At 41.8% G+C, this 13,438-nt stretch overlaps 1 protein-coding gene across 1 annotated transcript in view; it reads right to left on the reverse strand.

Moving 5' to 3' along the window:
• Positions 1-241: 241 nt before the first annotated feature.
• Positions 242-13,438, reverse strand: part of GPR139 (G protein-coupled receptor 139) — a 44,367-nt gene continuing 31,170 nt past the window's right edge. Inside the window, exon 2 of the mRNA XM_007987090.3 lies at positions 242-3,470. Coding sequence (XP_007985281.2) covers positions 2,536-3,470 — 935 coding nt within the window. The 3' untranslated portion in view covers positions 242-2,535. The remainder of the gene's footprint in view (positions 3,471-13,438) is intronic.

Here is a 13,438-nt window from a genome sequence, read left to right on the forward strand (position 1 = left end):
TCGTCAAGAGAAGTAATAAATTAAAGTGTCAGAGGAAAATGTTCCCAATGCACACCCAGTTTCTACACATCAACAATTAATTGTTACATACAATTAAAAACATGGAGCAGAGAGCATGGAGAGTCACATACATAAATTCCATTTTATGTACGTTCTCAGAAAGGAATTGCTTAACCTTTGTAGATATTGCACTTTGACTCATTCATGTATAGCTCAGACTAGCATTTTTCAGAGCTAGATGTTTAAAAAATAAATAAATAAATATATTTATATATATCTATATATATTCAGTATAGGTAGCCTTTGGTCAATGTCCATTCATGAGGGGATGTGGTGGAATTGCATCATACACACATTTAATGAACACATGTTCAATTACACGTGCTTGGCAAAAAAGAGACAGAGAGAAATGCAATTTAAGGGAGGTGAGAGAATCTGCTTACCATTCCACTCAATGAGCATACGCCCTGGGGAGCGTGGGAGATGGGAGATCTGTCCCTCAGTCAGACGACTTCCATGAACTTCTTTCAGTAGAAGCATCTTGATGCACCAGGGTGGTCCTAATGTTCTCAGATACATTAGAATCACACAATATGGTCCCTAAATGAGAGCCAATTTTGCCTTGTCATCAACCAGATAAACAACAACTTGTTCCAGTGCTAGAGAAAAACTTAGCTGTGTTAGGTTTTGAAAGCAATGGAATATAATCTCCAACATGGCTGTTTTTTGAGGATCTTTTGCAAAGGTAACTTTGGCTCTGTAAGGTTTTATCTTTTGCACTGACTTTAGAATCTAATCCTTGGCTCTGATGAGATTCTATTGCAATCCTTTAAAAGGGGTAAGAATTAGGATCATCAGGACTAATATAACCTAAGTTTATATTGAGCTAGTATTGACAGCATTGGCTGAAGTTTAGGGTTTGTGTTGCTGTGGGGCCTTTTCTTACCCCATTCATTTATTGCAAATTCCCTTAAAAAAGATAGACATGTCTTTCAACTTAGGGACAAAATGCAGCAAAAATCCAGCCTGAGGAACTAAGTATTCCAGGTGGACTGTCTGCTGTTTGTTTGGTCACCAAAAATATCATGTAATTTCAAAGTCATTTTGGCAGATTTATTCCAAAACAGGGATGAATTCGAATACTGGGAGTCAGAGAGAAGTTAAAAAAAAAAAAAAAAGAAAAGCTAAATAAGAGGAATATAATCGTGTGTGTGTGCGTGTGTGTGTGTGTGTGTGTGTGTGTGGTGCACACATAAGTAGCAATTTCCAGGGATGCCCCTATTTATTACATCCTAGAAGTGTTCTTGCCTTGGACAGGCAAGGGTAGAATAAATAAACACACTTATATTTTATCATTTTACAAAGGATCTGGGTTAAATAGCTTTACCAAGAACTGGCACCACCCTTTTAAGCCATGTGCGTCAAAGGGCAGACAAGGCGTCAGCATGGGCACCTTTTGTGTCTGTATTTGTGGCGAAATGGCAATGCCAGCTGGGCTGTGAGGCAGAGCTGAGAACACCTCCTCTCATACCCGCAGAGCTGCAGTTCCTGACCCTTGAATATTAAATTCAGTTCGGAAGTCACTTCAAATAAAACAATTTGGTGAGGGCCTCAGCAAGCAAGGAGGCAGGGTTGGCAACTCGACAGGCTTGAGCTTCTCTAGGAAGCTTGAGTGATACCATAACAAGAAGCAATTTTGAGTAACGGGATCGTATGCAGCTGACACAGGAATGGGTTGAAACAATGGCAAGTGTGGGCTTATTTTTTTGTTTTTCTGGGCTCAAGAATTCCTCCTTTCCCCCTGCGCACCAGGCAGGGTCTTTGTTTTGGAGGAGATAGAGAAAATCTATACATAATGATAAATAGAAAACTGCCTCTTAGACCCCAAGTTTGAGGTCACAGCTATGTGGGTTTGGAGATTTCCTGAAGAAGCTCTGGCCAGAGTTTGGGTGGGATCCAATACTCTTCTCTTCCCACAGTGTCATTCTGAAGCTAGGAGTGCCAGGGCCACTTCAAGACCACAACCCTCTCTAGGACAAAGGGCACCTTGAAAAAAATCCTGAAACGGTCATTATTGTTAGCTCCTGGGAACAGCACAGGGAAGTGATGAATGACCTCAGCTCTTGGAAGAAGAGTGCAGGCTCAGCTACGTGCTACTGGGATTTGGTAAGTCACATAAATGAAGGATTCCCAGTGACTGTGGATGGTACTAGGGTGAAATCACAGACTATTTCTCTACGTTGTGTCCTAACTGGTCACAGGATGATGACACAAGCTCCAATGGCATCTTCAAACTGGTAGGAACTTCCGCTGTCAATGCGACTCTGTGGAAATAAATGCATAAGTAAAAACAAGCTTCATGCTCTCCTTTCTTCTCTTGCATCTCTTCTCATCTACCAGTCTGAGAATTGCCCAGTCTGCTGGAGACAGGAAATCGGATTAGCACTCTTAAGGAGAGCTGCTCAGCCATAGGATGGGACACCTTCCCATCTGGAGATGGATTAGACAGAGGCAGTAGTTGCCACACCTAGGGAATCACGGGGATACTTTTATAGGTTTTCCATTTTTGTCATACTGGTACACCAGCATCTTGATGCAGTGTGAGTTTGCCGGCGAGATCCAGGGGCTACTTGTTATGGAAAAGTTATGATTGGTGTAGAACTGTACAGGCTGCTTCTGGCACTTGAAGAAGGCCTTGAGCGTGGCGGCTGCCATGGTGCGGAACCGCTTGCTGATGAAGCAATAGAGGAAGAAGTTGATGGCTGTGTTCAGAAGGGCTAGCATGTTGGCAATGTCGGACATGATGTGCACCAGCCAGCGGTTCTGGATGGGCGCCCCATAGAGGTGGTAAAGAATCATGATGATGCGGGGGGCCCAAAGTGTGGCAAAGATGGAGGTAATGGTGAACAAGATGGCGGTGGTCTTCCCCGTGGAGTAGCCACGGAGACGAAAATTGCTCTTCCTCCTGAGCTTGTACACAATGATTGAGTTCAAGATGAAGAAGATGGAGCAGGGCACCAGGTAGACGGTGAAGCAGTGGATCCAGATGAGGACGTGATGCACAGAGGTGCTGATGTAGTCTTCAGTCCAGATGTTGGGCCACCAGTAATAGGGGATGCTGGTCAGGAAGCAGGTGATGTAAACACTTACAATGACTTTCCGGGTGCGTGCTGGGTATGAGACCGTGTGGTACTTGAGTGGGTGGCAGACAGCGATATACCTGTCAATGGTTAATGGAACAGTAATCCATATGGAGGTGTGGATGGATGAGAATTCCAGCACTTCTATGATCTTGTCGGGGACCTGAGGCATCTGCATGTTCAAGATGAAATCTTCCAATAGGAAGTCCACAAACACTATGAAAAAGAGGACCAAGATGTCGGCAGCAGCGAGTGCCAAGAGATAGTTGTAGGAGGATTTCTGCCTTCTTGCCACCAGCTGGGAGAGGATGATCACTGTCAAGATATTTGCTGTGGAGAGAAGAAAAACTGGTTTAGCTCTGAAGCAAAGATGACTTCATTGGCTCCTATGGGGGCCCTAGGCATATGTTTATTGTTTACTCCTATGGAAGTCAAAATGATTGAATCAATGCTTTTGAGGGACAACCTCGGCATTACAAATAGTACCTCATACAAACACGTGGATACTATTTTAAAGTTGTGCTTATATTCTAACACAACCATGAGAGGAGGTGCCTCCATTCCCCTCATCTTAGAAATGAAACTGGGGCTCTGAGAGCCTCACACAGCCATGAGAGGAGGTGCCGCCATTCTCCTCACACAGCCATGAGTGGTGTTGCCGCTATTTTCCTCACACAACAATGTGAGGTGGTGCCACCATTCTCTTCACACGACTGTGAGAGGTGGTGCTGCCATTATCCTCATCTTAGGAATGAAGCTGGGGCTCTGAGAGACTCACACAACCATGAGAGGTGGTGTTGCCATTCTCCTCACACAACCATGAGAAGTGGAGTCGGCATTCTCCTCACACAACCATGAGAGGTGATGCGGAGTTCTCTTCACACAACCGTGAGAGGTGAAGCCCACAACCGTGAGAGGTGGTGCCGCCATTCTCCTCACACAACTGTGAGAGGTGATGCTGCCATTATCCTCATCTTAGGAATGAAACTGGGGCTCTGAGAGTTTAAGCAACTTGCTTAGAGCCACACAGTTGATAACTCATGGTGATAGGATCTCCTGATCCCAAATCTCATACTCTTTCTTTTGTTCAGTTGCATGAAGAATTTGGGGCCGAGGTGGCATTTCCTGCTATATGTGTTCAGGAAACAGACGGGACCATATAACCTCTTAAGAACCTCTTCAGAGCTTGGATTTTAGGATCTTTCCTTTTTAAGTAGATTTAAAATTGGAGGTGCAGAGAAGATTGTGACCTTCAGATTAATTTAAAAATAAATTGCATTTATTTTTGGAATAGGTAATCTACATACACATACATAATCAAAAATAATAACAAGGAAAAGTACATTTTCCTTCTACTCTTGTTCTCCAATCATCAAAATTCCCCTCCCTCAGGGAAACTACAGTTAATAAACAACCTATGCTTATATATGTCCATATAGTGTGCATGTATCAGGTTGGTGCAAAAGTAATTGGCAAAACCGCAATTACTTTTGTGCCAACCTCATATATAGTTTTTGCATAAACAGCAGCAATGTATTATTTTTTGTGGGGTCCTATTTGTTTTGAAAATACATCTATATAATTTCTGATCCGTTTTTTAAAAAAGTCTCCCTGAATTAAGCATGTTTAGAAAGTCATTAGGGACTCACTCCAAAATGATATTCCAATGCATAATATCTAGAAGTCATTCTACACGTTTATTTTCATTCATTCTCACAATCAACCCTGAAATTTGAACAACTGATAATGCTATTTTGCAAACTAAGTTCTCAGAAAGCTTATATTCCTTGTCTGAAGTCCAATGGCAGAGCTAGAATCCAGATCTCTCTCTCAGTCGCTCTCTGTCTCTCTTCCTTTCTTGGTAGCCGTTTAAAATGTTATACAATAGTTACCATGTAAAAATGTCTTATAATAAACACACCTGAAAAACCTGGTGTACTCATCACTCAGATTTAACACATTTTAACATTTTGCCATATTTACTTCAGCTTTCTTTAAAGAAAGAAATGACACTGTAGATAGAGTCGAAGTCTCTTCTGAAGAAGCTCTGTTCTCATTCTTTCCCATCTTCTTTCTCTAGATGCAACCACCATGCTGCAGGCTGTGTGCAGTGACCAGTGCCACGTCTACATAGTCTTTCTTTCTTTCTTTTTTAGATACAGGGTCTTGCTATGTTGCCCAGATTGGAGTGCAGTGGCTATTCACAGGTGCAATCATGGTGCTTTACAGCTTTGAACTCCAGGGCTCAAGTGACCCTCGCACCTTAGCCTCCTAAGTAGCTGGGACTACAGGTGCCCATCACTGTGCCCAGCCTTTTGCTTTCTTGTATACTGAAACTGCCATTCTATACACTGATTTTGTCATTCAACATTGTATTTCTGAGACCCATTTTTGTTGCTACATGAAGATCTAGTTCACCCATTTGAATGCCTACATAGCATTCTGCTGTAGGAACTTACTGATTTATTTATTTATTTATAATTTATTATATTAAATATGTTCATTCTTTTAAATTGGTTCCAGAATTTTGCTGTTATAAACCAAAGTTAATGTCTTGACATGACTTTCCATGAGAAGTACTTATATATGAAAGCTTATCTGGGGGAATGTATACGTGGAAGTGTATTTATTATGTTTTAGAGTATGTACCTCCTCATCTTTAACAGATACTCCTGAATTGCTTTGTAAAATTTTACTAATTTAGATTCCCAACAGCAGAATATGAGAATTCCAGTTGCTCCATATCTTCTCAGTATTACCAGTTTTGTTTTTTTTTTTTTTTTAAGTCTATGCTGTTCTCATTCTTGTCCAAAGCACTTTGAAACAACATTTTGAAGTGGTAGAGAGTTAAGATACTGATTATATTAATTAGCCAGGATTCAAACCCAGGACCAACATCCATGCTCAAAATCAATCTGCAGTATTGGTACTTATTCCCAGTGGGGTGGGGGTACCATGAAGATATGCTGTACTGCACACAATGTAGAGAAAAATGGTGAATATGTCCTACTTAAGTCACTACTTAAGAAAAAATGCCCACTAAAGCAAAGGTCCTTATATTTGTAAACTTGATATTTCAAAACTGCATTCATGCATTATGTACCTATTCTGAGCTGTGTCCTGGAAGGGGATGGTGAACAAAATAGACATGGTCTGTTTAGCCTGCATGGAGCTTAAATTCTGTTAGGCAAGAAGAACATCAGCTGAAGAACCATGGAAGAAAATGCATTAACTGCAAGCTCTAGTGAATGCTATGAAGGAATGTTTTGGAGTAGGAATCAGAAAAATCTTTACTGAGATTTGGAATACCAGGAAGAGGTTAAAAGGCAGAAAGCTTGGAAGGAGCAAGTGTTTCAAGCAAAGGAAACAGCAAATGCAAAGGTTCTAAGGGGGAGAAATATGAAGAGTTCGGTTTATTAAGACAAAGAATATTTATGTTGAATTCTGCTTGCTTTGTAAGCATTCTTGCATTTTATAGCTCTCTTTTATTAAACAGCCTTGCTGTGCTGTGTTGAAAAGCACTTCAAAATGTTTTATTCATCCAGAAATTTTTCCAAAAAGTAGTTAGCATCTACTTTCTGTGGGCAAATGCCTGTACATAGGCCTAAGTGGATATACATTAGGTACTCTGGTGGATACCCATAAAGTCTCTACTCAGAGAGTGGAGAAACATCATATAAGTGGTAAGTATTAAAGAGATAAATGAGAACACAGTATACAGGAGCTGCTGGTGAATAGATAAAGAAAGGACAAAAGCTTTGGTGAAGGGTTCTGATTAAAGACTTGGCTTGCAATCCCTGCTCCTCTGACCTAATCATATATAGTCAGAGCTTCATGGAACCCAAGCTGTAAAGAGGTTGAGGTCTAAAGGTCTATTGTATCAAGGGTATGGGAATCCAGTAGCTAAGAGTGTGGGATCTGGGGCTGGGCTGCATGGGTGTTATTACCACCTTGTCTTTAGACAAGTTTATTCAATATTTCTGTGCCTCAGTTCCCTTCTTTATGAAATGGAGTGTATTAGTCCGTTCTTACACTGCCAATAAAGACATTTCCAAGACTGGATAATTTACAAAGGAAAGGGGTTTAATTGACTCACAGTTCCACCTGGCTGGGGAGGCTTCACAATCATGGCAGAAGGCTCATGAGGAGCAAAGTCACGTCTGACATGGTGGCCGGCAAGAGCTTGTGCAGGGGAACTCCCCATTATAAAACCATCAGATCTCATGAGACTTATTCACTCTCATGAGAACAGCATGGCAAAGACACAGCCCCATGATTCAACTACCTCCCACTGGGTCTCTCCTATGATACATGGGGATTATGGGAGCTACATTTCAAGATGAGATTTGGGTGGGAACACAGTCAAATCATATCATGGGGTTAATAAGACTATACACCTCATAGGGTTATTCTGAGGGTTAAGTGAGATAATTTCAATAAAGTGATTAAAACAGTGTCTGGCATGTGGGAAGTGCTTAATGGATGGTAGCTATTGCCTGAGAGTCCATTCATGCAGCAAATATCAACTGGGCATTGACTATGCCAGGCATTGGATGAGGCATTGGAGATACAGGTATTAACAATGTGGACAGATTCCCTTTTGCCATGGAGTTTATAGTATAATGAGGGAGACAGACAATAAATAAACACACACACAAATGCACAACAGAATGTCAGATGTGATACTAGGAAGGATAACACCAAGGGATGAGACAGATTCATGGGGTAGTAACTTTTAGATTAAAAGCAACATTTCAGTCCAATCAAGGATGAAGAGAAGGGAGGCCAGATGCGGTGGCTCATGCCTGTAATCCTAGCACTTTGGGAGGCCGAGGGTGGTGGATCGCTTGAGGTCAGGAGTTCCAGACCAGCCTGGCCAACATGGTGAAAACCCATCTCTACTAAAAATACAAAAATTAGCCAGATGTGGTGGTGGGTGCCTATAATCGCAGCTACTTGGGAGGCTGAGGCAGGAGAATCACTTGAATTCGGGAGGCGGAGGTTACAGTGAGCCGAGATTGCACCACTGCACTCCAGCCTGGATTACAGAGTGACATTCTGTCTCAGGAAAAAAAAAAAAAAAAAAGGAAAAAAGAAGGGATCTAGGGATCTGTCATGCAAATACTTGTGGGAAAAAGATTCTAGGCAGTGGGATTGGCAAGTGCAACAGCCTTGTGATGAGAATCAGCTTGTTCTATTCATAGAACAGAGAGACATGAAAATGATTTCCCATTTTAGAGATGAGGAAACCAAGGCCGGCATTTTTAGATAATTTGATCAAAGTCATAAACAGAACAAGTAAGGGAGGCAGAGAAAAATGAAAATGGATACCCCAGCTCTGTCTGACTTTCTGGCTTATGAAATTCTGCTTTGTTTATTTTTGGTCATAGAAAAGGGTTCTCAACATAAATAATGCGATTCCTGTTCCTTAGGTTGCCCCTGACTTAGAAAAGTGCGATAATTTCTTGCAACCTCTTTTTTTCTTTTTGTTGAGACTGAGTTTCGCTCTTGTCGGCCAGGCTAGAGTGCAGTGATGCGATCTCGGCTCACTGCAACCTCCACCTCCCAGGTTCAAGCGATTCTCCTGCCTCAGCCTCCCGAGTAGCTGGGATTAGAGGCATGTGCCACCATGCCCAGCTATTTTTTTTTTTTTTTTTAAGTAGAGATGGGGTTTCACCATGTTGGCCAGGCTGGTCTTGAACTCCTGACCCCACGTGATCCACCAGCTTCAGCCTCCCAAAGTGCTGTACTTACAGGCGTGAGTCATCATGCTCAGCCACAACCTCTTTTTTTTCCCCCCTATCCATTAAACAATGCCTGCTTTCCCTTTCACATCCCTGCTTCCCAAGGAGGCAGGATGTATAAATGGCAGGGTGTCCCCAGAAAAAGTGCTATATATATATAATCTATATATATATATTCTATATATATGTAAAAGTGCTATATATATATATTCTATAGAGAGTGACTCTCCCACTTTTTCTTCCTTCCCAGCTGAACCCTGTTTGAAGTGTGGTGCTAAAAATTCTCCATATTGAAGCTCTTTAAAAGTATTCCAGCCCCATCTAATTAATGCTTTAAGTCAGGCAAGTCATCAACTCCAAGTGAAATTGCTAGGTATTCATATTTGACATTTCCTTAAGTTTCTAGTGATTGCCTCTCTTGAGAAACTAACCCGCAGACACTGAGTTTCCCATTTCTTTTGTACAGATTTTCCCCCAAGGCAACATCAAGAACATGTAGGAGATCTTTGGGGTGGGAGAAAGAAGTGTGAGCGGAGGAGACCCAGAGGGGAATGGTGCGGTGCCTGTGTATTGATTTTCTGAAAAAGAAATGAAAAGGTAGAGTCTTCAACTCTTAAAAGCTTGACATTTGCTGTAACTCTCCATATTTAAAAATTCTTTCATTTCTACAGTGGCACATTTTCCCCAAAGGGAAAGAGTGGTGTCGACAGGGTCTGTGTGTATTTATAAGGGGTGAGTAAATGAAGAAACCGAAGTTCTCACTGCCTGAAATTCCATTTCTGAGCTTTCCTGTCAAACTGAGCCAGTGATTCCATTGTTGAGGAAACCCAACCAATCCCATCCAAGCAAGCCCTGCTGAACTTCACCACCAAAATGTCAATGCTTCTAAAAAGCAAATCCTTTCTGTCAATGGTGTCGTCGGACAGGTTTAAGTTCCTGGATAATAAAAAGCCCATGTTTTGTGACTGCAAAGCTTCTTGGTTGTATTCTTGAGGGAATTCATTTCCCATATTTTGCAGCTTACTGTGCTCAAGCTTGGGAGGATTGGGGGAGTGGCTGAGAGAACAACGCAGGTTTTGTCGTCAGACCACACCACTGAACTGTCTGCTGGCCCAGAGAGAAAGGGTCAAGGTCTTCTAGAGGTATTTTCTGTGTCTGTGATGACTAAGGGGTCTCTGCAGGTTCCTTGGAAGAAGCAGCTCAATCGGGAGTTCTGAGTTTATATCTTTTAGTTCTGCTACATTGCCTTTTTCTTGTCTTTAGAAACTATTTTTTCAATTACAAAAGTAATATGCACCTGTCAAAAATTAAACATTATATCAGTGTCTAATAATAATAGTAATAGAATTTGGCTACTTTTATTGTGTATCCACTGTGCTCAGGGCACTTCTAAGCATCTTACATACAATATCTCGCTTAATCTTCACAACTACCTTGTGTAGTGTAGTGGGTACCATGATTTAAAAGCCCTGAGGTTCAGAGAGGTTAAGTAACTTGTTTGAGATCACACAGCTAGGTGGTGAGCCAGGACATTAAACCCAACTGTTAAATGTATAAACTCAGGAGAGTTTATACATTTAATGACTACATTAGAAATTAGAAGGGGAAAGTCTGTCAAAACCCCATCTTGCATGGATAATGTGTCAGCTAGCCTCATAGGCGGACCCTTGTGTACCATGCCCCCGGTAGACATTCCTCTATGTAGTCTCCATGCCTTGAGTTGGAGCTGGCACTGTAATTTACTTTTGACCAATACATTATGTCAGGACTGACACTGCGTGACTTCTGAGGCTAGGTCATAAGTGGGTCTTTTGAACACATGCTCTTGGTATGCTCCTTCTTGGAACCCAGTTGCCTTTCTGTGAGAGGCACATGCCACTTAGGCCATGTGTAGGGCCTCTGGTTGAAAGCCTCAGTAAAGCTCATGGCCAATATTGAGCATCCACTGTCATCCATGGGAATGAGCCATCATGGATATCCAGCTCAATAAAGTTCCCAAGTGAGTATAGTCCCACTGCTCACTGGCTGCAAATGCATGAGAGGCCAGAAGCAAGAACCACCCAGCAGAGCCCAGTAAGCCCAGGAAGCATGACAAATAATCATAAATTGTTGCTTCTAGCCTCTTAAGTTTTGGGGTTTGCCATGCTGCAATAGATAACCAGAAGTTTGTTGGACGCTTGGTGTTTATATCTCCAGGATGCTTATATGCCCACAATAATAGCACAACTAGTAATAATAATTATCCCCACAAAATCAGATTTTACAATAATGTTGTGCAACTTGATTTTTTCACTTAGACATAAATAATAGATTTTTCCATATGTCAATGATATTCATGAAATATTCACCTATTGCTGGACATTACTTATTATGACTATTTTTGTTACTATAAGCATTAAGTTCATGAAACATTTTTGTGCATTTCTTTTGGATAAATTCCCAAAAGTAGAAATGCTGGTTTAAAGGGTAACACACTTTTCTTCCCTCTTTCCCTCCTTTCTTCCACTTTCCTCGTATTCTCACTCCCTCTCTCCCTCCCTCCTAAAGGCAGCTAAAAGAATTTGCAAGATGCAAAAGAGCTCAAGTTGGAGGCTACAAAAGGATTTAAGTTGGATATCAAGAAGAACTTTTTTGATTGCAATGGCAGTTATGTGAAGAAGAGCAGGCCACTCTTGAGCACAGTTGCTCAGTCCACAGGGGTCTTAAGAATAGGAAAGAGAATTGCCTATTTGGGATCATTAGATTCCTGGAGTGACCTTTTACAAATCCTAGTTCTCTGCATCCTAAATTTCCAAAAAAAGAAGCCACTCACCCCTTTCAGTCACCATCCCCTGTGACTTAAAAGCATCTCTTCCTTTGCTTGAACCAGGGAGGCAGAGGTTGCAGTGAGCCGAGATCATGCCCCTGCACTCCAGCCTGGGCGACAGAGTGAGACTCTGACTCGAAAAGAAAAGAAAGAAAAGAGGAAAGAGAAGAAAAGAAAAGCATCTCTCTCTGACAAAGTTGCCATCTTTTGCATCAGAAGAGTCAGCACTCATGTTAGGCAGACTCCTGGCATTGTGGACAATTGCAGTGGTGTTATTTTACCTGCTTCTGGGAGGTGCTCCAAGGATGGATTTTTAGGAAGATCAATTTCTAAGACTCCTACATAAGAAGTCAGCAATGCCCTTATTTAGATCAGCTGAGGGGTAGAGACCGAATCGTATGATGGGGCACTGCCTCTGGTGGCTGCCACCTCCCTCACTGTTACCTGTCCCACTCTGGACCTTGGGATGGAAGAAGGGTAAATAAAAAGATGATGCTGACAAGACTTGGTAGTCAGTCTTTTAGCTTCTGAAAAAGGTGCTGGGAGGTCTCCAGGAGGTTCGGTGTTGAGTGGTCCCCTAGGAGAGAAGCAGGAAAAAGTTCCCCAGGGCTGCTGTCCCACCATATGTCTCCAGTATCAGGCACTGACAGCTGGCCAGTGGCCATCCTTGTTTCCTGTTGTTCCTCTTGCCCCAAGGCAGAAAACTGGGAATGTGGAGCTTTCTTCCCGCAGTTGGTTAGTAGAGGCACGAAACTGGTTGTAGACTAGGGAGGTGGAGGTTAGGCAGTGGCACCCTCCTACCATAGGAAAGACAACCCCTTGGGGGGATGGCTTTCTGGTTCCCCAAAGGGCTATTTTTACTTTTTTGCAGGCTGACTCTTACCCAAAATATTTGGGTACCAAAGAACCTATCCTAGTTGGGAGCATAGTGGTTAAGAGTAGACTCTCTGGAGGCAGCCAGCCCAGGTTCAAATCCCAAGACAGCCATTTACTAACTGTGTGATGGTGAGCAAGTGAGCTAATGTCTCTGAGCCTCAGTGCTTACATCTGTGAAATGGGCATCGTAATAAATAGTACCCACATAGGATATTATGAGAATATATAAAATAATATAGGCACAATACTTAGCACAGTTCCTGGCCCATAGCACTCAGAAAACATTAGCTATTTTTACTTGTTAACATTTGGCTAGTTCAGCTCCGCAGACAATTACTGAGCATCTTCTGGAGGTGGGAACCTGCACTAGAAGCAAAGATGAGTGAGAGAGAGTCAAGCTCTCAAGGAATGCCAGCAAAGATTCTAGCTTCTCCCCATGAATCATCCCAGGCACTAACAACCCTGTTAACCTATCAGGAAATGCTTCATTGCTTCTACCGTAAGCCCTCTAGTTGCAGTTGTATTCCAAACCTTACCCTCAACTTTGTTTCTCTGCTTGGTGGAGAATAACATTGGTCATTATCTGTAGAATCAAACCCTTAAAAGCCATTATTGCATGATGATTCAGTTGTCTCTTGCATCCTCTGAAATAGCCTTGGTTCTCTTAAAATTTTAGTTCCCATTTTGATAGCTCTTTAATTTTCTTTGTAGCTTCACTATCATCTCCTATTATTTTTCTTGTGAAGACCTCTTTTTTGTGTTTTTCTTTTTCTTTTTTTAAAACTACATTTTAGCACTTGAATGGATTCTTTTCAAAGCTAGAATCAGCATTTTCTGTTTTTTTTTTTTTTTTTTTTAATCTCCCTTTATAA

The sequence above is a fragment of the Chlorocebus sabaeus genome, chromosome 5, assembly GCF_047675955.1.
Source record: "Chlorocebus sabaeus isolate Y175 chromosome 5, mChlSab1.0.hap1, whole genome shotgun sequence".
In the NCBI taxonomy this organism is placed as follows: domain Eukaryota; kingdom Metazoa; phylum Chordata; class Mammalia; order Primates; family Cercopithecidae; genus Chlorocebus; species Chlorocebus sabaeus.